Below are 24,819 nucleotides of genomic sequence, written 5' to 3'. Positions count from 1 at the left end.
TGCGGGACAACGTCAATAAACGACATGTATTTAAAATAATGAATATCAACATTTAACAATTTGACATTGTAAAGCAAAATTCCATAACTTATGAGAATTATGACGACCACAATATAACACTTTAAAATTTAACATTTAAGATAACAAGAATTAAAAGTTTTGAACAGTGTGGTACAATTCAAAGCACGCAGTTGGACACAGAGCAACCTTACACGCTTGCACTGGAAAACGGTCTCTTTCCGTGGTTTCTTAGTATTTGGGGGTCCGGCTTGTTGTTTATTGGCACAAACGTGACAAATACGTCCGCCATGCTGTCGAGACTTAGTTGATGGGTTGTATTCCAAAAACTGACGCTCCGTTAATCGGTTTGGTTGGCCAGAAGAACTTATTGCGCAAATAGCTTGTGTTGGTTGCATTGATCCAATGATTTGGCGAATTAGATTTAGCCGAAATGATAGAAATTTGGTCTTCGTGCCTGGGTGTATCGACTTGAAAATGACGAAGGAGTTGAATATACATAGATCCACCAAGTAAAAGAAAAGAGTTTTATACCATTTCATGGATTTGCGACGAATGTTGTAAAATTTCTTCATCATGTCACTGTAATCGGTTCCTCGAGCATATTTATTATAATCCAACACTGTTTTGGGCTTCATAACTACACCTCCGCCATAACGCTGCGGAACGGATACCATTGAATGGTCATGACTTGTGGAGATCATGGAGACAACCTTCTTATCCCTCCAGTATTCTGTCATTACTCCTTGACATGATTTAACGATTATTTCTCCTGGTTTCATTTTGTTCGGACCTCGTACTGGTGGTGGGTCAGTGTGCTTCCTATTCTTTCGAAGTGTTCCACATATGTAAGTTGTTCTCTCCAATAGATATTTCGCCAAATTGGGAGATGTGAAGTAATTGTCACAGTAGAGATGATGACCATTATTTAAATACGGTTCCAGTAATTTAAGGACTATTGCACCACCGTATCCAAACGTTCTGATATCCGGAAGAAGTCGATCATCCTTTCCAATATAGATCATGCTGAATAGTACAAATCCTGTTGTTTCGTCCACTATAGAGAAAATTTTGACTCCAAATCGCGACCTCTTACTTGGTATGTACTGCTTGAAGGACAATCTTCCTTTATAGAGCATGAGACTTTCATCGATTGATATGTTCTTGTGAGCCCGGAGAGTATTTTGAAAGTTCTGCATACAAAGGTCCCAAATCTTCCCCATTTTTTGCAATTTGTCTCCATTTGGCTGAGTATTATCCGAAAAGTGTAAATACTTCAATATTTCGAAGTAACGATCTTGCTTCATAATTCTCGTAATGATGGGATATTGTAGAAGTGGATCCCTAGACCAATATTGCTTCATTTCAGGAAGTCTAGTAACTCCCATCAGCATTCGCACAGCTATTAGTTTCAATAAGTCTTGCTCGTCAAGCTCTCTCCAGTTGCTCCATCGTCGTGTGCTGCAATCTCCAGTCTGGTCCGCATACGTGTTGGTTTGTTGGATCACTTCTTGCCTAATTTCTTTGGTAAATAGTTTGAGGAAGAGGTCCAGTTCCGTTTCTGTTCTTGAAAATGGAATTGTCCAACCGCTTATCGTGTCGTCAAAATCGGAAACATCTGCTTTAAAATTCGGATCAGTTTGCCATTGCCAAGGCGCAGTGCATCCCGTCAATCCAAATGGAGTACCGGCAGTGAGTGCTAGGTGTCAAAAATTTCAATATATTAATATGCAAACGGGAAAGTAGAATCAAAATTTCGTACCTGGTGACGCCAAGGCAGGGTCAGCAGATTCATCATCGTCCTCGCCAGGGTCACTTTCGTCGCTCGTGTCTTCATTTTGCAGGTCACTAATTGTGAATAGTGGACCTGAAAATTCGGATGTGATCTGTGAAGTTTGTTTGAATATGACGATTAGTGCATACTTACTATTTTCACAGTCTTCGTCACTGCTTACTGGATCTTCTTCAACATCTGCGAACATGTCCGGTGACCCCACTTGTTCTTCCGAATTGACATCGCGATCCATCAGCATATTGTATAAGTAATTTTCGTTATTTGGATCCATTTTCCACAAATAAGGATGTTTGTGATGTGTGAATTCGTTTTGAATTTATTAATTTAAATTAATTAATTTACTAATTTATTTTAGTTTAATTTTTAGTGCCAACGTGTTTTGACGTTTCCCGAATCTGCTAAAAAAAATTTATCACGGAAATATCCGTTGTCCCGCATCTGACGTGAAAACGTGAAAAGCCGTTGACCCCGAAGGCAGACACTTTTTTTATTAACGGCTTTTCACGGCTTTCCGCATTAAAACAAAAACTCCAAAACGTTTTTAAACGGTCTCCCATGGCTAAGGGTTAATTAAGTATGTGTGGAGAAAGTGTGATGATGATACGGGACTAAATGGGCACGGACACGGGTGAAAAGTATTTTTTTGCGGTAAAACACGTGCATGAGAGAAAGAAAGAAAAAGAATCTAGTAAAAAATCTAGTAAAACCACTGGTTCGAATTCTGTAAAAAATGTTAATTAAGTATCAGTGTAGAAAGTGTGGTGGTGATACGATAGTAAATAAACAGACCCGGGAGAAATTTGTATTTTTTTGTGTACCAAGACACGTGCATTAAACAAAGAAAAAACGAAGTGAGTAACAATTGTTGGGTCGAATTCTACAGTAATCGAAAAAAGCGGGATGCATATTGTAGTCTGCATAAATCTTGCTAACATAACATTGTTTAATTGTATCACAATTTTTACAATATTGAAATAGTAAAATCTAATTATTTCAGAAGTACGCCAGGATGCCTATTGCAAAATTTGTACAAAAAAGTAAGTAAAATGTACGGCAGTTTTGATTTTTACGTGGCATTCATTTCTAACTTTTCCATTTCAAATCTATTTCAGTTTGCAATTGTAAATTTGAATTTGGAATTTTTAAGTACAAATTGAGATTCTGTGAAAGACAAAATATTTATACATATTTTTCGCCATAAAAGTAAATTGATTCCTTCAGGCAATATTGACATTTCTGAAAACTTTGGAATTAGGAGGAATTTAAATTTCTCAACCTAATTGAAAGAAAAATCGTGTTTCTGAAATGTATAAATAAATCCACATTGTTATATCATGGGTTGAATTGAATGAAAAAATGCTCACGCTTCATGTGAAAAGGCAAGACTTTCAGGAAATTGATATATTTTACAAACTACATATATCAATATTTACAAAAACATCGTGCTAAATACTAAATTTATAAAATTAAATTTTGAAGTCTAAATGTAGATTTCGAAATTCAAAAATTCAAATTCAATTGAAAAACTTCAAATTGTCAAAATTTAAAGTTGGCAAGTACTAACTTTACATTTTTTTAAATCCTGCTCAAATCCAAAAAAAGAATTACCTCCAAATAATTAATGTATAACTGAGTTCAATTCCGTCCACGCGAAAACGTGTCTTTACACAGAATTGCACAAATGTGAATTTGCAAAACATCTATATTGACAGAACCAAACACGAATCACCTCTCTCTCACAAAATGCATAACTACATTCAAATCCACGCAAAAACAGGCCAAATTTATTGGACAAATGTACAAATGTATGTGACGCCAATAATAATAGTGGATCAAAGCCAATTCCCCTTATATCCAGCAGGCAAATGTTATTACACAGAATTGCACAAATGCGAGTAAAAATGTTTCTAAAATTTCAGCACTTGTGAAAACATCGTACTGAATACAAAATTTTGTAAAAAAAATACAATTTCCGAACTCTACAAGACTTATTAAATACCAAAGTCTACATTTTTAAAAGTTCCGTTCAATTCCATAAAAGAATTACATCTCACAAAATGCATGACCACATTCAATTCAATCCACGCAAAAACATGTCTTTACATAGAATTGCACAACTGTACATAAATGTACATAAATTTGCAAAATATTCCATATTTACGAAAACTTTAATCCTACATTATAAAAATTTCGAAATCTCTGCAACTTATCAAGCACGTAATAAAAGTCATACTTAAATCCAAAAACGAATCACCTCTCTCTCTCACAAAACTGCATAACTACATTCAATCCTTGCAAAAACAGGCCAAATTTATTGGACAAATGTACAAATGTATGTGACGCCAATAATAGTGGATCAAAGCCAATTCCCCTTATGCCCAGCAGTCTCATTCATCATCACACACACAGGAACACGACATGGTAAATGTATGTACATAAGTTGAAACCAAACTCGAGACGACTCGAGAGAGAGAGAATGTTTTGCGGTTAAATATTTGCTCTGCGACCACAAACTTGCTCCACAATGACAACAACCCGTCATTACGCGTAACAAGGAGAACCAACTATTTATTCACCGGGTTTTTCATGCAAACTTATCCCGGGCATCGAGCTGGTTGGATGAGAAATCCCTGTTTTTTTATTTTTGTCATGTGTATGTATAGGTTCAAGGACTGAACAAATGTGGCAGAATTTGAAGTACTGTTTAGGCACCTCATTTGCATAAATGTCACAATCTCGTGGTTGGTGTAAGTCTTAAATGAAAGTTGAATTTATGTGGCATGTGTCGAAATATGAAGGGTGAAGTGCAGAAACATGAATGGTACTTTGCCCAGGATTCTGTATATAATGGGAATGACAAGATATTGCGAAAGGGGTTCAGAGCTGGGCAAAATACTTTGTAAAAATGTAGAGTATTTTTTGAGGTCGTTGGTTTGGATTTCCAGCACTGTTCGAGCTATAAATAGTGAGAATTTACATAGAGAATTATTAGGTGCTGTCAAGATTGTCGAGAAATTAGTTTTTTGCCAATTACTCATTCTACTCGTTTGTCACTGTGCATCCGATTTTCATCAAAATCAAGGCTTTAACTATTTTTTATCATAATCCTGCTAATTCTGCTCCTCTACCTCGACAATTTTTTAAATTTTGGCCAAATTTCAAGTATCTCTAGAATTATGATGAATTGAAAAAGTGGGTTTGAGCATTTTTCCGCTCATTAGTATTTTTTATAGCTTGAGAGCCCCTATTAACACGTACGATTCTACACGTGGATTGTCTTCTTTTTTGTGCGCATAACCCCTGGAATTCCAAACTTTGAAAAAAACCAAGCTCAAAGCATAAAGTATTTTCCCATCCCTGCCGCCCATTTTCCCAGATCCAGGGCCGACATCCATCCATCCATGCTTCTCGGGTAGACCAAACACCATTTAACATTTATGTCGAGATATTTACCACTGAGCAAAATAAATATGAGTCTTCCTTTCCCCTTCATCATAACAAGTTACCCAATATAGTAATGTTTTATTAAATAAGCTATTCATCCATCCACCCATCCACCCAACCAACCAACCAACCAACCATCCACCACTACATACACTTATCAAAATTAAGACACTTTCTCCAAGTTCGTATTGTGGTGGTGGTGGTGGTAGTGGAAATTTGTACAATTAATCAATCCAGTGAAACAAAGGGTACATATGATGCACGTAGCTCGCTCGCTTTCACTCTACTTTCACCACACAAAGACTTTCCTACGCTCGAGCAAATCCTTCCGTTGGTTGAACAGAGTTGGAAATATTTGTGGGTTTGAAGAGTTCTTCTTCTTGGAAATTCTTCGTGTCTTCGTCGTCTTCATTCTGATGCTGCTTTTCTCCTCCGAAGGGAAAGTCTGAAATAGAGAGGAATAAATAAAATGAAGTACAATTGTTTTGGAGAAAGTGCATGGGCAGCAAAGGAATTTTTTTAATGGAGAGAAAGAGAGATTTGGTATTTTGGGGGGTACTTGGATCGAATTTTGGGACCTTTAAGGTTTAAAAGATGTGTTTTATTGACAAGTATTTGTATTTCATGGTCATGGGATAAAAGGGAAAGTCTGAAATACAGAGGAATAAATAAACTGCAATCGTTCTGGAGAAAGTGCATGGTCACTCAAGAAGTTTTGTAATGGAGAGAAAGAGATGCGGTATTTTGAGGAGTACTTGGATTTAATTTTGGAATCTTTTTAGGTTTAAAAGACCTGTTTTATTGACGAGTATTTGTATTTCACGGTGGTGGGATAAAATACAAAGTTTGAAATGCAGAGAAATAGAATGAACTTCAACTGTTTTGGAGAAAGTTCATGGGCAAAGGAATTTTTGAGACGTGACGAGCGATCCTCAAAACGGAGAGAGAAAGAGAGAATCAGTATTTTGGGGAGTTCTTGGATTGAATTTTTTGGACCCTTTTAAGTGGCATTTTATTGACAGCTTTCACCAAGTATGTATTTAACATGGGTGGGGTAAAATACTTTGTAAAAATGGACCGTATTTTCAGCCCAGTTCTTCCCATTAGGAGCTGTTACTCCCACAAAATGATGAAAATTTACATAGAGAAAGCAACATTCGTACGAACATACAGTTTTTTTTAGAGAATAACTTTTAATCGCTGTCAAAACACTTTACTTTCTTTTAATCGTCAAGACTAATGTATTTTGACGATTAAAAGCTAAATTCTTCAAAAACCCTTTACTATCGTACTTTTATTGCTTTCTCCACGTAAATCTTCGTCTTTTTCCCTCTATAAAACCCCCCGAAATCCAAACCCTTAAAAAAATACTGTCCATTTCGACACAAAGTACTTATTCTCATTGGAGTCTCAAACATCACAATTTTTCAAATTACCCTCCCCCCTTTAAATTCCCATTCTTACCCACTCATCGGGGCAATTCAACACAAAATCCGCCCATCAAAATCCTGCCTGCACTTTCTCTTTCCCTTTCCTTCTTTGTTTCACGAATACTTTGTCAACAAAAAGTCTGCCTCCTATTGAATTGAATTATGAAAATTTTTGGCAAATATTTGCCCAGTATTTGGCCCGCATTATGTGCATCCCCGGGATCTCTCTCGCTCGCTATATCAATAAACTACTGGGGAGAGCCCAGGCTTCCGGTAAATAACTTTTAATTTGCACATACCTCGAGCTCCCCTCCTCGCTGCTCCGAGGATTTCGCGGATCATGTTTCTTTGCACTTTGATTATCATTTTGGCCGGAATGTTGACCTGCTTTTTTGGACGTGGCTCCCGAATTCCGTGTTGATTGATTATTTGATTATTTATTATTTGCCATACGTCTGTCAGCAGAGTTAACGAGAGTTGCGACGGCTCTCCTCCTCCATTGTTTGGCGGATCTGGGGAGCTGGAGCTGATGCTACCCGGGATTATTTTATCGTCGGCTAACACCACGTCGTCCTCCGACCGGGTGGTTAGATTGATCTGTGACATTTACAAGTTAAACTTAATCGAGGCGTTGTTCTATTCTCAGGGTGAAAGTAGGACACGTGCTTTCACCTTGGGAAATTTCACAGATTTTTGGGGTAAATAATGGAAAGGAAAATGGACCTTGGGAAATTTTCAGTGTGGAGATTATAAGGTTAAATAGTGGACATGAAAATTGGGATTATATCGAAATAGTCAAAATTAATTCGTAGAATTGTGGAGATTTTCACCCTTTGAAGGGACAGAGTTTAATGTACTTTTTGGAAATAATCCAAATTTTTGGGCTAATTTTTGTCCAAAAAATTTCGAGGGTGATGTTTCGTATGGTAAAAACTGTTCTGTTCCTAGGGTGAAAGTAAAATATGTGCTTTCACCTTGGGAAATTTCCATCGAGAGATCTTTTCGGTTTAAAATAGTCGACAGAAAATTTAGAATTATTTCAAAAAGGAACTTAACTCCCTGCATGTTCAAAATATGCAAAACTTGTGGAATTAATTTTTCCCCAAATTTTTTGGGTTGATTTTGAATCAAAAAAATTTCGACGAATGTCTTTCACAGGGTGAAAGCTGTCGCCCGGGGAAATTAATTTTATCACCCTCTAACACCACTTTGTCCTCCGATAGGAAGGTTAGATTGATCTGTGACATTTACAAATTAAACTTAAACGAGGTGTTATTCTTCCCAGGGTGAAAGTAGGACACGTGCTTTCACCCTGGGAAATTTCACTGGGCATACTTTTGGGTTAGAAATAATCTATACAAACATTGGGATTATTTTGAAAAATAAAATAGTTAATTCCGGGAATTTTGGAAATTTTAAAGGGGTGGAGTTAATTTCTATTTTGAAATAAGCGGGGGGGATTTGTGCCCCAAAAAAAAATTTCCAGGGTAATATTTCACATGGTGAAAGCTGTTCTTCCAAGGAGAAAAACTGATATTTTGGAGGTTTTCACTAACTTATTCATGGGGAAAGTTAATTTCGTTTTTAAAATAATGTAATTTCTTGGGTTAATTTTATACAAAAAAAATATTTCAATTGTGATATTTCACACGGTGAAAGCACGTGCTAAGGGCATGTCCACGATTTAGGATTTTTTAAATAATTCAAATTTTGGGCTGATTTTTAACACGAAAATTTTTATGATGATATTTCCCAACGTGAAAGCACGTGCTAAGCCCATGTCCATGATTTGACCTACAATGATCAGAATCTCGAACATGTTTAACCATTTATTTTTTAGTAGGAAAAGAGACATTTCTTTAATTCAGAAATGTCCCCAGATTCATAAATCATGCGAAACAATTTGATCCATCCGGATTATAAATGATGTTTCATTCCTACGGAACAAAATTCCCTCAAGGATTTTATGGCAAATCGTCCCATTATTTTCGTAGTGGTAGAATAACAATAATTTTCCAAGTGTAAATAAACCGTTGCAAACCAAATGTAGCAAAGGGGTGAGAACAAGTGGGATATCCGTGTCTTACGTTAACTAACTTCTAAAACTTGACTTTTGACCTTTGACCTCGTTTACACGGTTATTAGCTTCTCGTACATAAAAAAAATATAGGTTCCTCTTTAGCCTCCTCCTGTGCAAGACGTGTCTCTCTCTCGCTCTGCATCTGGATCCTCTTCCATCTGGGTCGCGGGTGTGCCAGGGCCAGTTAAGTGTGTCCCAAGGCTTTTTCGCCATGTGAGCCTCGTCCACTCACTCCTCCCACCTGCGTGCCTGGTGACACCCCCTGCCACACCCGTCCCAGCAACGACAAGCTGAGCCATCAGGCGAAGATGGATCTCGTCGGACCCTGTGCACTGGAGGATCTACGCTTTGGAGGAGCTCCCCCAGGTAAGACCTTTGTTTGATATGTTGGGGTGGTGAGCATGTGGGAGTGGTCGACGGAAGAGTGAGTGTGTGCAGTGCTGGTGGGGGCGGCTGGGGTAGGTCTACGGGGTTCCCATGACCTAGTCATGTGCTGCGGTGGGAGAGGTTAGTTTGTGGGGTGTTTTATGGCCCCTTTATGGGGTCACTTAGGCCGAACCCTGATGGGTCATTTGTTAGTTTGTGGTCCATGGACGCTCCGCTCCAGCCCAGAACCCGTCGTGTCTCCGCCAGCACGGCGCCTATTCATTTGGATGTCACCATTTTTCCTCATATGTAAATCGCCTATAATCTCTGTCTTGCATTGGTCGAACCTGGGTTTTACAGGTAGTCAGGGCCGAATGGTGAACTGGGCATCATTCCCAGTTCAGGTAGAGGTTTTCCAGACCGACCACCAAAGTCTGGTTTTCCCTCTACTCCCCTGACTACTACTATCACAATTATTATAATCTAAAATTTGACTTAACTATGTAACTAACTATGTGATTGTGACTTGCAAGAGCTACTGGCTATTTATGCAATAAAGATACATACATAAAAAATATACCGATTTCCGAAATTCTTGCTTCACACTTCACACTAAGTGATTTGGACAAAAAATTCGACATTTTTTACCCTTGACCTTGGCGCCGTGACCTTACGACCTGCAACGCCCATCTTCGAACTTATCCTTTCCCCAAAAATTAGAAGAACATTGGTGAAGAGAGAGTGTTGGAATTCTCATTAGTTCTAAAGTTATCACGGATACGGACAGACAGACGGACGGACAGACAAGACATTCCCATAAAGGGTTCATCACCCCTCAACAAATGGGATTATACTTACATCTATGTCGCCATTGTCAGTTCGTGTCCTTTCTAAACTTATCATGAACACAGACGGACGGACAGACAGACAGGACATTCCAATAAAGTGCTTTTCACCCCTTAATAAACCGGATCATACTTACATTTACGTCACCATCGTCAATTCTTCTCCGTTTTAACCTTTGCCATTGATACAGACGGACAAACAGACAGACAAAACATTCCCATAAAGTGGTTTTCACCCCTTAAAATAACTGGGATCATACTTACATCTTCGTCCCCATTATTATCATCCTGATTTCCCTCATCATCCAGCACGACGAGGGAAACGTTCGTCGCCATCGTCGAGGTTTGCATTACTGGAGAAAGTTGCGGAACGGAGAAAGTTGCCCCGATGTGATCGTTCCTGGGTCGCATCACGTTGTGAACTCGTCTCATCTGCTGCGGAGGAGAAAGTTTCCCAAATTTCGGGCCTGGAAACGTGACAAGTTGAGGAATCCGGGCAGTCATGGGTTTTCGGAGGAGGAGAAGTTCCCGCAATGCATTGTTCTTCTTCTTCATGGGACGCTTGTACATTTTCTGAAGGGAAACTGGGAAGTGAAAGTCAAGTTAGTATTAATTTCGCTTTTTTTGCCGTGAAAAAAAAGAACGTGCAAGAAATTACTGCAAAAAATTGTGACTTTTTACTGAAGTATTTTTTTGCAAGGGTGAAAAAATGTACGAAATGAGTGCCGTCTAGCCGATAATTCCTGTATTAAGTGTGTTAAAAAGGGTGTTACGCTAGGTGGCGCTCGTTATTTGCGTTTATTTCCATTTTTGCAACGCAGGGGCAAGAAATGAAAGAAAAGGTGCAAGAAATGTAAGAAGAGGTGAAAGAAATAAAGGCAAAAGCGCAACAAATGAAAGAAAAAGTTAAAAAAATACAATAAAAAGTATATGAAATGCAAGAAAAGATGCAAGAAATGCAAGAAAATGTTACAAAAAGTGCAAGAGATGCCAGAAAAAGTGGAAATAATTCAAGAAATAAACAAGGTCCCAAAAACTGGGAAATCTTAGTGAGGGAGTGCAATCTCAACTAAGAAATAAAATTAGATTGCAGAATTTTTGAATCACCGCTCTCATCCTCGGAAATATGTCCCATTAATAATGGGATGTATTTCTAAAATCTAATGGTCCATTATATTTGATGTCAGTTAGTTAAGCACACTTCTCTTTCACTAGTAAAAAAGCATTAAATTCTCAATTAATGTTGGAGAATTCGTGCTTATATGTAAAGCAAAATTTACAGTGCATCCAGTGAAGATGATAATGAGATCGGTGATGCAAAAATTCTGCAATCTATTTTATTTCTTGGTTGAGATTTCTTGATTGCACTGCCTCACTAAGATTTCCCATTTTTTGGGACCTTGTTTATTTAAAACTTGTAATTGGGTTGTCAACGACATTATTTGACCACAGCACCTCGATTATATTTGCCTATAGTAATTTTACTAAATTTTTAGTTTTCAAAATTGAATAGCGTCGTGATTTCTTAACCGATTTCGGTCAACTTGGTCTTAAAATGATCCGAAGGAATCAGTGTAACTTTTTCCAATAATTTAGAATACTGCGATGCTCCAAAACTGAACTGTGGATAAAAATCTGACTCCGAGTGCAAATTTTTGTCCCTTCTCGCCCATAACTTGAGTAAAAATCAAGATATCCCTTAGTCGGATCAGAAATCATTTCAATATCCTCTAACAATGATCTGTGCAAAATTTCATCGAAATCGGTTGAGAAATGACCGAGAAATAGAATTATTTCACTTTTTTGGGGTGGGGTAAATGCATACTTCGTAATTTTTTTTCGTTGTTAGGTATTTGCCTCACTAAGAAAAAGGTCCAATCTTGAGGAAAATCCCTGCCATAAAGTTTAGTACAAAGGGTGAACCACTCATTTCTTGCATTTCTTGCACCTTGCATTTCTTGCAGTGTAAAAAATCAAATAATAGTATGCACCCTTACATGGCGGCATGGTCGTCACGTGGCGATGATACTGCCGCATCATTGGGGGGACAACCGGGAGCTGAACAAGGCACCAAAATACATATGTATAAAGCCTACAAAGGATCTTGTACTCATTTTAAGGACCTGATTTACGAATTCGCCCTCCTCTTCGGGCGACATCGACCCGTTCGAAATCCGGTCCGGTGGCGACGCACGGAAAACCGGGGTGAAAAAGAAGACGGGCAGGGGACCATTTTTCATCTCATCAGCTTGGGAGGCGGATATTGGCTTCATTATAAACGATAAAGTATACACAGATCCGTCGTATTTATGGTTAAGTAAGAAATTTCGCAAAAGTGAGAGTCCTCTACCGGTCAAAAAAGTTAATCACTACAGAAACTTACAGAAAATTTGAAAAAAAAATAATAAAAAAGCTACAAAAAATTTTAGACTACAAGATACGCCTATGATCCGGATGGCGGGTAATAAGTTTATTCCGATAAGAGTTGAGTCGGTTACAAATTTTTATAAATAACCCGTTGCTCGATCCGATTTCGGGTATTTTTTACCATAAAAAACACCGGATACTTTTGAATATAAAAAATTAATAGGTCGGACACTTTTAAAAAAAGATATGTAGACAGATTGGGTTGGTATTTTTCCAAAAAACGAATCTTGTCTATCGGAAATTTTTGAATATCCAAAAAATTTATCCGGCCGGATCGGATACTTTTGAAAATAAAAAAAACGGATCGATAAAAACGTTGATCCGACTCAACTCCGGTTTCGAAATAGCTATCGGAAATTTTGGAATATCCAAAAAAAATCATCCGGGTGAATCGGATACTTTCGAAAATAAATAAAAACATTGATCCGACTCAACTCTGTTTCGAAATAGCGCCCTCAATTGGGAAAGCTTTAATCATCCTCCTTACTTTATTAACAAAGGAATGCGTCCCACCATCTAAGCAGTATACGAAATCTATGCTCTATCTACACCAAATTACATGGAGCATCAGCATTAATTATTTCATGTTATTTTCTTTTCTCCTCCCGTGTTGTTTCTGTTCTCCTCGGGACGCTCAAGGCACTAATGAGATTAGTATTGACCAGGAATTGAGTCTACTAAATACGTGTCGAAAGGAGGAAAACGTGTGTAATCAATTTGATTACGGATTGTTTTTACGATGATAAGATACGTCGTTAGTTACTGATAAGCAACTATTTTTTTTGTATATTTATTTATTTTTATTTTTTATGTATAGGATTAGCATGGTGGTGGTGGTGCTTATCAAGAATTGATAAGCCGCCCACACACTCACCCACCCACCCACCAACCCGGGGAGGATTGATTACTCACCGTATTTACTACCCGTTACTTCTCATTAATAATAAAGCTATGTAAAGTCTACAATTTTACGGGGGGAAAATTTGCATACGCAGTTACATAGAGTACGCTAATTTTGTACACGTGTGTCTACACGGGATAAATATTTTACTTGTTTTTTAGTCACTGTTTCCACTGTGCACATATTTACCGGCGTCGTAAAAATAACCGAGGTATGAATTTTAATAGGGGTCAATTTATGAAATTCTACTCTACCACGCCTAAAAATACTACTACAAAAAAGTAGCCAAGATATTAGTTCAGAGGGCGGATATGTATTTATTTTCAACTTTTTTTTATAAATATTTTCGCTATTATTTCAAAAATACGTAAATCTTTTATTGATTTTTTCAAAAATACGTATAAATTTGAAAATATTTCAACGATGTGAGAAACATAATTTTGTTTAGAAATGCAGAGAAATTGGAAATTCAAAAATACAAATTTTTAGAAAATTCTAATTTTTGTCTTGTCGTATATGTAGATTTTCTAAATATTTGGCCTTTTTTTAAAATACATATTTCACCAATTTTTCGCAAATAAACAGATATCCGCCCTCTGAAAATTATAAATACGTAAGAAAAAAAGTACACAAATTCTACACACGAGCCGGGTTAGTTAATTACTCCCAATAATCCAATCCCATTACTTTTTTATTATTTTTACCAGGAAAAAAAGTAGTTTACAAAGTTTACGCTAATAGATATAAATAAATACCATGAATATGAATGACTAAAAGTTTGAGGTTAGAAAGAAATCCATTAGTTCACTACGATACCGTCCTTACTGCGTTTTCCTTGGCATCCTCCTTGACCTAGTCCAAATAGTAAATTGGTCAAACTCAAAATTGCGTCAAAATGACTATATGAATCGGTTTATAATCCGATCCGATCCGCCGATTATCCGATCATTTACTAAAAAAATATCCGATCCAATACTATCCGGAAATCTGATCGGACCCATGTAAATTATAGTAATTGATAGGATAAAAAATCAGATCATATCCGGAAATCAGCTCGGGTACATGTATTTAAATTATAGTAAATTGACGGATTAAAAAATGCGATCCTATCCGGAAATCGGATCGGATGCATGCAAATTATAGTAAATGGTCGGATCAAAAATTCCGATCAGACATTATCGGATCGGATTTACCAAAACTATGTAATGATCATTACTCACATCTTCCTCCTCCCGAAACCCACGTGCTACCCGTTTCAATCTATCCCGGAGAACGCCCCGTCTCAAGAACGGTGTCACATCACCACTGCCCGAATTCTCCCGTTTCGGCAGATTTCTCGTATGTACCCAAGCCGGGGGCGCGGCGGGGCTGAGCCGGGCATCCATTTGAGGATGATACATCTCATGTTGAAACTGGTTCCTGGGGGGACCTTGGGGTCTTCCAGTTGGGGGACCGTCATGCATCCCGCCGTACCTCCGCTGGGGGGGAGGAGGGGCAGGGGTCCCATCGTAGTCACGAACTGGTGGTGGTACTGCTGTTGTGGCGCCATTGTGGTCACGTACATGACGGGTTGCTGCTGCTGGGGGTGGGGGTGGTACTGCTGGTGATTATTGTTGTACTGCTGCTGCTGGGGTTCGTACCGGACCTGCGGGGGTGGGGGACGGGTCGGCCCCCCTTGGAAATAGTTCGACTCTGATTGAGGTGCGTACTGGTATGGTTGCATAGTTGGGGGTGGTGGTGGTGGGGGACCGTTTCGTCGTAAAAAGTGGGTGTCGGGCACTATTTGTGGGGAAAATCCGGGTTGTGATCGGTGGGGGTGATTGTCGGGCGACGTGGTGTCAACCGCTATTTGATACACTCCGGGCGCGGATTGTGGAGGGAACGGGAAGGTCAACCCGTTACCGTTGTACCGTTGCGGAGGTGCGGCTTGACTTTGTGGTGGGGACTAAAAAAGATAAGGCAACGTTCATGTACAGGGTGGTTAAAATGTCACGCTACAATGGAAAATTTTTCGATGGGGAAAATTCGTAAATTTCCATTAGTTACCGAAATTTTATCGCTAAAATTCAACATTTTAAGAATTTCGTCATCAATGCTCCATCAGTTTTGATAATAATTATTAAAATCTCAATCCAAAATCTTGTAACTAATGGAGATTTAGGGGTTTTTCCCATCAAAAAATTTCCCATTGTAGCGTGACATTTTAACCACCCTGTATTACGTCGAGAAAAGGTGGGTGGGTGGGTGGTTTACACTCAAAACAAAACAGTGTCAATATATGACTTAACCGCCTTGGTTACAAATGTGATTCCGAGTAGTAATGAATTTTTTCCGTCCGGTCATAACATTATAAATACCGATATCAAAATCATCAGAACTCGGATTCAACATTGTAACCATAGCGGTTAAGTCATATATTGACACCGGCGGAGTTGTTTCGACAAATTTTTATTTTGAGTGTAGTTTTGGGTCGCCTAGCTTACTCGTGTCAAGCTTAACATGACTAAAATTGGATGGGGAAGCAAACCGTGTTCAGCCCGGATTATTTTTTGACCACCTTCCCTTCAAAGATTAACTCTTTAGAAACACAATTTAGTTCGGGAATTCCGCAGATTGGAAAAATTCGATAAGTTATACGCCCTGCAAGTTCGAGAGACTAAGAAAATCTTACCTAATGCTCGATATTGTTAAAAATCATGCCTTTTTACGATTCTGTGTGCCCAAAAAAACCCGAATTTTTCGCATCTGCGCAATTCCCCGACTAAATTTGGCTTCTAAAGAGTTAGTCTTTGAAGCGAAAGTGGTAAAAAATAGTCCGGGTTGAATATGGTTCGTAAAATTGGGAAGATGTAAAATTCCGCGTTTTTTTATGACGTAATATAAGGACGTTCCCAAAGCGGATAGGATTTCAAAGGAAGACTGCATTCACTTTGTTTAGGTTTCATATTTCTTAAAGAGAGAATCAAACGTATGTAAATCGATGCTGTGACTCACCGCGAGCTTGTTATTGCCTTTGAAGATGAAGTGGGGCAGGAAGGAGGATCCCGAACCATCCATCGTCGTCGTGTCAATGATGTACGCGTTCTGCGGGATGTGCGAATTCCTAGGGAGAGAATAAAAATGCAATTTAAACAGGGTTCCCCGTGAATCACGAAATTACTGCAAGAAACTTTAACAGTTTCTTGCAGGAGTAAAAGAAATGCAAGGAATAAGTGGACAATCACTATAATTAAGTGCAATACAAAGGGTGCCCCGTTAGGTGGCGCTCTTTTCTTGTAATTCTTGCACCTTGCATTTCTTGCACCTTGCATTTTTTCCGGCATAACTTCTTGCACGAATTTAAGAAATAAGCGTCATTTTGCGTATAATGGCTATAGTTAGATGCAGTACAAAGGGTGACCCGACAGGTAGCGGCAATTTCTTGCATTTCTTGCACCTTGCATTTCTTCACCATTATATTTCTTGCACATTGTACTTTTTGCATTCATAATTTCTCACACGAATCAAACAAAAGAGTCCCATCCCCGCCTGAAATCTCTATAAGTCTAATACAAAGGGTGACCTACTAGGTGGAGCTCATTTCTTGCATTTCTTGCACCTTGCATTTCTTGCACCTTGCATTTTTCCCATTCATAATTTCTCCCACTATTCAAACCCATAAACCCCATCTAGCTTACAATCCCTACAATTAAGTCGATTACAAATACCAGGCGGCCCTCATTTCTTGCATTTCTTGCATTTTTTCCCATTGCAAAAAATTTGCACAACGTAAATTAAACCCTAAATTTGAACTTTCATGTCGAAAATTGTTCTCACATTTGGTGTGTCATGTCACTCAAGGCGACGATGTTTGGTTGCTGCTGCTGCTGGGGAAAGAATGCCTCGACGCGGCTGCTTTCTCCGATGTTTTGGTCGATAACGTGCTGGATTTGGGGCGTCTCGTTCGTCGGGGCAGCGCCACAGTGGTCCGTGATGTGGATTTTCCATCCCATATTCGGTCGAGAGAAGGACTGCAAGTCAACGTGACGAGAAAAACAGGGCATTATTTTTATCGAGATGTAGACAAATTCGGGCAGGGTTTCGCTCTGGTTTTATTTAAGCAATGTCCAAAAATAGCTGTTAAAAAGGGCTAGTTTTGGACACCAAATTTTGGACGCCCAAAATGTCCAAAATACGTATAACTCTGGACAAAATGTTCTAAGCCTTTCATTCTCAAAATTTTTGTTATGGCGATGTAAAAAAATTTATGATAACATTTTTTTGGACACTTTTGGACATTTTTGGATATATCAGATAGTTTTGGACATTTTGGCCAAAATTATTTTCGGCAGCTTTGGACGTTTTTGAACATTTTGGATAGTTGTAGACATTTACGACTTCCAAAATTATTTTTGGCAGGTTTGGACACTTTTGGTCATTTTTAATGTCCAAAATAATTTTTACTAGTTTTTTACACGATTTAGGACCATGCATGTCCAGTCCAAAAATAGTTTTTTTCCCCATAAAAAAAACGAAACACTAAATATTGCCATACCTGATAGTAAACAAGATTTGGCGTCCTTTTATCCGGAGTGAAGGAAAGAATGCCTGCATGAGAAAAATTCCATTTTGCATAAAATAAATCAGTGACAAGGAGAGTGAAGTGTGTGGAGTGGATAAAGGGTCGATTTGTTATTCTTCCGAAGGGCTTTCCCCATCATACATAACACAACATACATATGTAAATACGTGTGTTTAGCCGTATTTATGTAAATCTGAGTGGCCGCAGAAGGGTGAGGGGACAGGGGGACTATATGTGCCCACGGGGATTTGATGTTTCCATCATATGACCTATATAAACGTGGTCCTCTCCTATCCTGCAATGTTCATGTCCCCCGATGTCGCCACGGCTTCCGCGGCCACTGTTTACAGCCGGGGGACGAAGTCTGATGGAAACTTAATTGTGAGTGGAGGCAAAATTGGAGTAAAATTGTGTAATACGATGGAAATTGAGAGGGGAACTTATGCATTTTTTTGGGGAGGGGGGCACTATTTCCCCCCAATTTAAATTTATCGCGACACAAGGACAACATTATAATGGGGGGAAACATTTTTCAATAAAACATTTTACCCAGAATATCTGACAAATTTCATAAAACTTAACCAAATTTATGCTCAATTTGATTAGAGATATTTGTATAATACGCCTAAATTTCCGAAAACTGTGCTCAAATTGCGGTGAACACGCCTGGTAAAAGTTTCTAGTAAATTTATAGTCAAAAATGTCACAAAATCTGACAAATTTTGTAAAAATATATGCTCAAACTGAGGTAAATTTCTCTAACAAAAATTTATAGTGAATTTATCTAAAAAAATATTAAACAAAATTATGACAAATTTTGTAAAATTCTCCACTTGAGTTGAATACCCCTAATTCAAATTCATCCCAAGAATTTATCCCAAAAATGCTAAAAATTTCCACAAATTTCCCAAAACCCTCAACTTGACTTGAACACCCCTAATCCAAACTTTCTATCAAACTTATCCCAAAAACGGGACACACGTATTTAATCCTTTTCTTATTTGCATGCATGCCTCGCCTCCGATACAAACATAGTTCGGAAATGCAATTTGTGTGTATTTTTGATGAAACTCGTGCTCACCGGAATGTCCCTTGGCGCAGTCGAGCGAGAGGGTTCGCTGGTACGCGGCGTAGGAAGCGAAGGCGTTGGGCGACTCGGTTTTGGTTTCCACCCAGCGACACAATTTTCCCAGCGCGGTGGGCCGACCGTTCCCCAGAGGGTCCAACTCAACCCCGCCGAATATTCCGGGTCGCTGCAAATAATACATATGTACACGCGTGCATAATAACAATAACAAAAGAAAGGAGAAAGTTTCAAGTTTGCATTCCAAGGACGACGCCGAAGAAATTTTACGAGGCTGATAGGTTTCCAGAGTGGAAATGTTTGTAGGGTTGTACTTGGGGCGGTCATGTTGGCATGCCCGATTTGTCGTCCCCATTGAAATTGATGCTGATTTATGGCCAACTTTATAATAGGGAGACTAAACACTGGGTTATTTCGCAATTTATTTTGCAAAAATTTTTCCAAGTAATTAGATATACCCGATTTGCTCGCCCCCACATTGAGATTTATAATAGGGATACTCACTCACAACACCTACTTATTTAGCAAACCTTAAATAGTGTTTGCGAAATGAAATATTGCAAACACTATTTGAGGTAGATTTGAGGTAAATTCGTAAATCTTTGGAAAAATGTATAGCAAAATTTATAAATTTCGCAAAATTTGCTAAAGTTTTAGTGAGTATACATGAATTTCCTGGAAACTCATACCTCAAAAATTTATAAATTTCGCGAAATTTGAAAAACTTATACTTGGCTTTCGAGATTGTAGTGAATATAAATTTCCAGGAAACCTAAATAAATTCTAGCCATTTTTTGAAACCCTGCCCATCGTACAACTCTGCTCAGGAGAGAAAGACAAAAGAGGAGAAAAATGAGTTTGGAATAGTTTGAATTTTCTCCAACTCTGCTCTCAACTTTATGAGCTCGGAGTGCATCTTGTTTAGGAGAAAGCACACTTTCTCTCTTACATATGCAGCTTTATCTCTTCTCTTTCTACATCCCGGGATTTATTCGTAGAGTGGATTTCGCCAAAGTTTTCCATGCGATATGAGTCGACTAGTCTGAAAAATGCATGTCTCAATTGTAATATTCATCCCGTCCAGGTATAGGGTTTGGAAAATCTGTGGTTAAAATCACTTCATCACAATGTGATTTTATGTGATTTGTTAGATTTCTGTTACAGATATTATGCCACAAAATGTAAACTTGATATGTACGAAATGTGCCAAAAGAGTGGATTTCGCAAAACGTTTTTCATGCGATTTGAACCGAGAGGATTTAAAAAATTATATGATTTCTGTTATTATGCCACAAAATAGAATAGTGCGATTTATACCTATGTAAGTACAAAGTGTGCCAAAAGAGTGGATTTCGCAAAAACTTTTTCATGCAATTTGCACCGAGAGGGGTAAAAAATGCATGTTTCTCTCATAATATTAATCTCATCCATTTAGAAAATCTCGTCTAATTGCGGTTTTATGTGAAATATTTGTGTAATTTCTGCAATTATGCCGCAAAATTAGCAAATTTCTTTAATAGTCTTGTCCTAGAGTGTATTTTAAACAAGTTGTCTCACTTTTCCCACAGTAATACTGCAGAAATCAGAATTAGCGAACATATCACACATACCTGTTCAAAAAAACTTTTTTCATTCAAAGTTCAATCATTCCGAATTCTGACCGAAGATTTTCAGTCATTTTCTCTCAAACTCATTTCATTTCACTTCATCCGACTTCATTTCTTACTTCGCCCCATGGATTAAGCATAGGGTGAAAATGAAATGAGTGAAACATCCTTCATTCACAGTCATTCATCTGAAGTGACTGAATTTTTCACTCATTTTCATTCAAATGATAGAAAATTCATTTTCATTCACCATCATTCTCAATCATAACCAGTCAGATGAATGAAACTGAACAGGTACGATATCACGGCATGTTTAACTCATAAAAATCACGCCTAAAGTGTGATTATCACAGTTTTCCAAACTCAAGGCAAAATTTTACCCCGAAAAGAAAAAAAAGTAATAAGTAACTCAATTTATCCCCGGCTTAATAAAAATCTTCGCGTATCGTGCGTGGCCCCTGTTTTTTTTGCAAGGTCGTAAAAAACCCCGAAAACTGTTTACACCACTTACCCGAGAAGGATCAAATTGGGCATGTTGATAGTCCCCAGTTTGACTGTCGGTTATGTAAAACCCGTTATCCGGCCCGCCCTGGATCACTGGAAATAATAAAGATATTCGATTTGCATAACGGTTAACACGTGGGATGCAAATTATTATATGAATCTACCGAAAGTGTAGTTTTTCCCTCGGACGAGATGAATTTCCGGCATGAGGAGCCCGTTCACGTACCAAACGGTTTCGGGAAGGTCCTTTTTTCCTGGGGAAATAAAAATACGATTATTTTTTGCGTTTATCGGGAGTTATCGTCTTCCCAGGGTTTCGTTTCTCACGGGTTTTGCAACAAGCATTTCGTGCAGTGGAAAGGGAGAAATGCAAGAAATGCGATATGCAAGAAACTGGGAGAAAGTGGGAGAAATATGCGCCATCTAGCCACGCGCCATATGAAATATTTACAGCGGTGAGGCGTGTTTTTTTTTGCACCGTGCATTTCGTGCAGGTCAAAATATTTACCTGCAACAAACCACTTTCTTCTCCTTTCTTCTCCCACGTGGTTACTTGCACCAGAAACACTTGTTTTTTTTGCGTTTCTTGCAGTTAAGTGCAAGAAATGTGTGCAAAAAATCAAACACAATTTTTGAGTTCCAAACTTATTCAGAAAATTTCCAAGAAATTGCTTTTTCAGGGTTTAATTTCTTGCATTTTTGTTACATTTCATGCACTACAAAGAAAGCAACGGGAGAAATTCGAGGTGCACCAAACTGGGAGAAAGTGCCAGAAATATGCATCATTTAGCCACGCGCTGTAGGAACCATTTACAGCGGCGGATCATAGTTTCTCCCACCTTGCATTTCTCCCAGGTCAAAACATTCCCCCCCCAAAAAAACCACTTTCTCCTCCTTATTTCTCCCAAATAGTTCCTTCCCTCCGAAACCCTGTACAAATTATCGTTTTTCTCCTCTCCGCACCTGTGACCCCCTTAAAAATATCGGGTCGTCCAATCGGTCCCACGTGGAGATAAAAGACGCCATCATCCGGTTCTGAGCATGGAATTGGTGGGATTCGCCAGGCCGGGGGGATTATCGTCACGTCCTCCTTCTGCTGCTGGTGGGAGGCGGACGTGTCCTGTTCCACAGTGGTCAGTGGGGACGCCGTCGTGGTCAAAGTTGGGCTAGGAGGTGGTGGTGGGGATACAAATTCGGGCTCTTTTTCTGGTTCTGGACAGTTCCACTGGAATAACATGATTTCTTTAAATTGTGTTATTTTTTGGCAAAGGTGCAGAGATTGGCAAAATCCAGGATTTCTTATTTCCGTCGCTCTTACACCGAAAAAATGTGAGAAAATAAGCATCCAGAGTACAAAAGTCGTGCAAAAATACGTAGTTTTTAAAAAAATTAACGTTTTATCGCTATCAAAATACTAGTAATTTCACGATTTAAAAAAATACAGCCGTGCTAAACTGTGCGTTTTTTAAGAAATTAAATTTTCACCCCTGTCAAAGTACCTCATTAAAAATACACACCGATGCAATTCACGCAGTTCTTGATAATCTTCTAAAATCCGTAAATTCCCTAAACTTACAACTCTTGTAAGTTTAGGGAATTTTTAAGCAAATTTAGCTCACAAATGTTTGCAAATTTGCTCAAATCATGTGAGTCTCCCTATTCTACTAAAGCTTATAAAATTGGGGTATAAAACGTTCTAATTTTACAAAGTTACCAAGACCTGCGTGAATTGCCACAGTATATTTTAACCACGATAAAAAGTTAATTTCTTCCCAAAAACAGGTCTGTTTCGACTCACTGTTTCAGATTCTCGCCTCTTAAATCTGAACTCTGAGCTCAAAATCGTGCCAATTTTCCGCAGTATTTTGCCCATCTCTGCTATATTTCTATTTTCCTACCTTTGGCGATCGTCCAAAGTCGATGGAAATGTCGTCTCGGTTTCGAATTTCGTGATATCCCGCGAGATTGTCGGGCATCAGGTTGCCAATCGCCCAAATGATGGGCTGGCTCTCGTTCGTCCGAATCTTCTTGTCCAGTCCGTCCAAAGGCTGCAGTTTTCGCTGAAACGTGAGAATCGTAAAGCCATTCACGGACGCCGCACTTAGCAGCCGAACATTGTTGGCTCCCTCCTAAAAAATGAATGACCGTAAATTAGCATAAATTATGGTAATAGGTCAAAGCACTTGGGGACATCTCGGGGAAGATAATGTCAAAATATTGGGTGTACTCATTGCAAAAATTTCCAAAATTTCGTACAACTTATTCTTTAAAAAAAGATACCATTTTTGATTCCCAAAGCTTATTCAGGAAATGTGACGACCTTATTTCGCAAACTATTTCCGAATTGACGTTAGTACACACAAATATTTGCAAACCTATTTCAATCATAGTTTTGTGAAATTTATTGTGGGAAAACGATGTATTTTTTTGTTCTCAAATTTACCCCAGAAATTTTTGTAAAAATTGTGAAATTAAATCTCAAAGCAAGGAAACGTTTCCAATTCGTTTCCAATTAGTTTCCAATTCGCAAACTTTGAAATTTTGCAACGATTTGAACACATTTTGCCTGTGGAATGCTTGTTCCCAATTTTACACAGTATACTCATCAGCATAATTTCGCAAACTATTTGCAAAGCCAGGTAGACTGAGAGATGAGTACGCCCATTAGATTTCATATCCTCACCTTGAATCGAACGTCGGGACAGGCTCCTTTGTTGTTCTGCTGGCAGACGGACTTTCCCCCGAGATGATAATCCACCACGTTCCCACGTTGCGCTGCCTGGTCAAAATAGCCAACCATCGCTGCAAATAAATTCATACCAGTTAGTTACTCATCCTCCTCTTTTTTATGACCAGAGGGCGGATATGTATTCATTTTTATGTCAAACAGAGGGAGGATATACATTTATTTTCAACTTTTTCATTTGACCAACGGTCAAACTTTATCAGTGATTAACTCGCATAAATCGCAAAAATTTCAAAATATTTATTTCTAGGTTTTCCTCTCTTATCTAAAAAAATAAGTACGTAATTCTTTTAATTATTTTTTCAAAAATATATACATATTTTTGAAACTTTTCAACGACGTGCCTAAGGCGAAATTATTTTACTCAAATAAATCGAACCACAAAAAATGCAGGGCATTGTTTCCGAAAGTATAAATTTTTGCGAGTCTTGTGGATTTCAAAATTTTAATTTTTTCAGGGATAAATATTTCCTATATTATTGTTTTAAAAAAATTGTAGAAGTTTGATATTTTTTCAAAAATGTGTACTTATTTTGCAACAATTTTAACGATGTGAGACGAAATTCGATCATAAAAATCAACAGCGTTATACAAAGTTTTCAGAAATTCTTAATTTTTTCGTACATATTTTGGCGATTTTTTCTCCTAAATATTAAATACATATCCGCCCTCTGTTTATGAGACGAGGACCATTAAGCGTCTGGATTTATTTATGATGCTCATAATTTCATCCTGCTCACCGTCTCCACCCAGCATCACGGACCGGTCATCTTCCCCAGACAAGCCCACCGCCATATATTTCCCGTTATCTGAAAAACCAAAAGTAACCATTGTAAAAGGGGACATTTATTCATTGTGTGTCGGCTCATTCGACGTTACGTAATTCGCAGTGTTTCATTTCTTGCACCTTTCCTACATTTCCTGCAGTGCAAGAAACTGCAAGAAATAAGCACCACCTGGCTGGTCACCCTTCTAATTACCCCTAATAAAGATTTTCCACTATATTACGTT

The 24,819-nt window shown here is 38.3% G+C and overlaps 2 protein-coding genes across 4 annotated transcripts in view; both read right to left on the bottom strand.

The window, feature by feature from the left end:
* LOC110856905 (piggyBac transposable element-derived protein 4) lies at positions 1-2,140 on the bottom strand. 2 transcript variants are annotated; one of them, XM_035857257.1, is made up of 3 exons: positions 1,946-2,140; positions 1,781-1,885; positions 1-1,717 (listed from the first exon to the last, which is right to left on the bottom strand). In XM_035857257.1, the coding sequence occupies exons 1-3, from the start codon at positions 2,082-2,084 to the stop codon at positions 129-131; spliced, it is 1,833 nt and encodes a 610-aa protein (XP_035713150.1). In that variant the 5' UTR covers positions 2,085-2,140; the 3' UTR covers positions 1-128. The 2 variants fall into 2 exon arrangements, with proteins under 2 accessions (XP_035713150.1, XP_021961185.2); XM_022105493.2 differs by having other exon boundaries at positions 1,781-2,140.
* An 8,339-nt stretch (positions 2,141-10,479) lies between these two features.
* LOC110856907 (protein Skeletor, isoforms B/C) overlaps positions 10,480-24,819 on the bottom strand; it is a 33,004-nt gene continuing 18,664 nt past the window's right edge. Inside the window, exons 8-21 of one of the 2 annotated variants that reach the window (XM_035857394.1) lie at positions 24,549-24,617; positions 23,746-23,864; positions 22,961-23,191; positions 22,026-22,287; positions 21,227-21,316; positions 21,070-21,155; positions 18,949-19,120; positions 17,841-17,893; positions 17,123-17,316; positions 16,301-16,409; positions 14,527-15,251; positions 14,132-14,158; positions 11,976-12,245; positions 10,480-10,562 (exon numbers count right to left, since the gene is read on the bottom strand). In XM_035857394.1, coding sequence (XP_035713287.1) covers positions 14,601-15,251; positions 16,301-16,409; positions 17,123-17,316; positions 17,841-17,893; positions 18,949-19,120; positions 21,070-21,155; positions 21,227-21,316; positions 22,026-22,287; positions 22,961-23,191; positions 23,746-23,864; positions 24,549-24,617 — 2,036 coding nt within the window. In that variant the 3' untranslated portion in view covers positions 10,480-10,562; positions 11,976-12,245; positions 14,132-14,158; positions 14,527-14,600. Of the gene's footprint in view, positions 10,563-11,975; positions 12,246-13,958; positions 14,159-14,526; positions 15,252-16,300; positions 16,410-17,122; positions 17,317-17,840; positions 17,894-18,948; positions 19,121-21,069; positions 21,156-21,226; positions 21,317-22,025; positions 22,288-22,960; positions 23,192-23,745; positions 23,865-24,548; positions 24,618-24,819 lie in introns of those variants that run through there. The other variant, XM_022105495.2, reaches the window with a different exon arrangement.

Source organism: Folsomia candida, unplaced genomic scaffold (genome assembly GCF_002217175.1).
Source record: "Folsomia candida strain VU population unplaced genomic scaffold, ASM221717v1 Fcan01_Sc017, whole genome shotgun sequence".
In the NCBI taxonomy this organism is placed as follows: Eukaryota; Metazoa; Arthropoda; class Collembola; order Entomobryomorpha; family Isotomidae; genus Folsomia; species Folsomia candida.
The sequence above is the reverse complement of the archived record's forward strand: the minus strand, read 5'-3'. Positions and strand labels throughout refer to the sequence as shown.

What these genes read in the sequence shown, in the direction of transcription:
- LOC110856905 (XM_022105493.2), bottom strand. Translation starts at nt 2,084, where the DNA reads ATGGATCCAAATAACGAAAATTACTTATACAATATGCTGATGGATCGC. An exon ending in CCCTGCCTTGGCGTCACCAG is followed by an intron (nt 1,718 to 1,780) that starts GTACGAAATTTT and finishes TTTGACACCTAG; the next exon opens with CACTCACTGCCGGTACTCCA.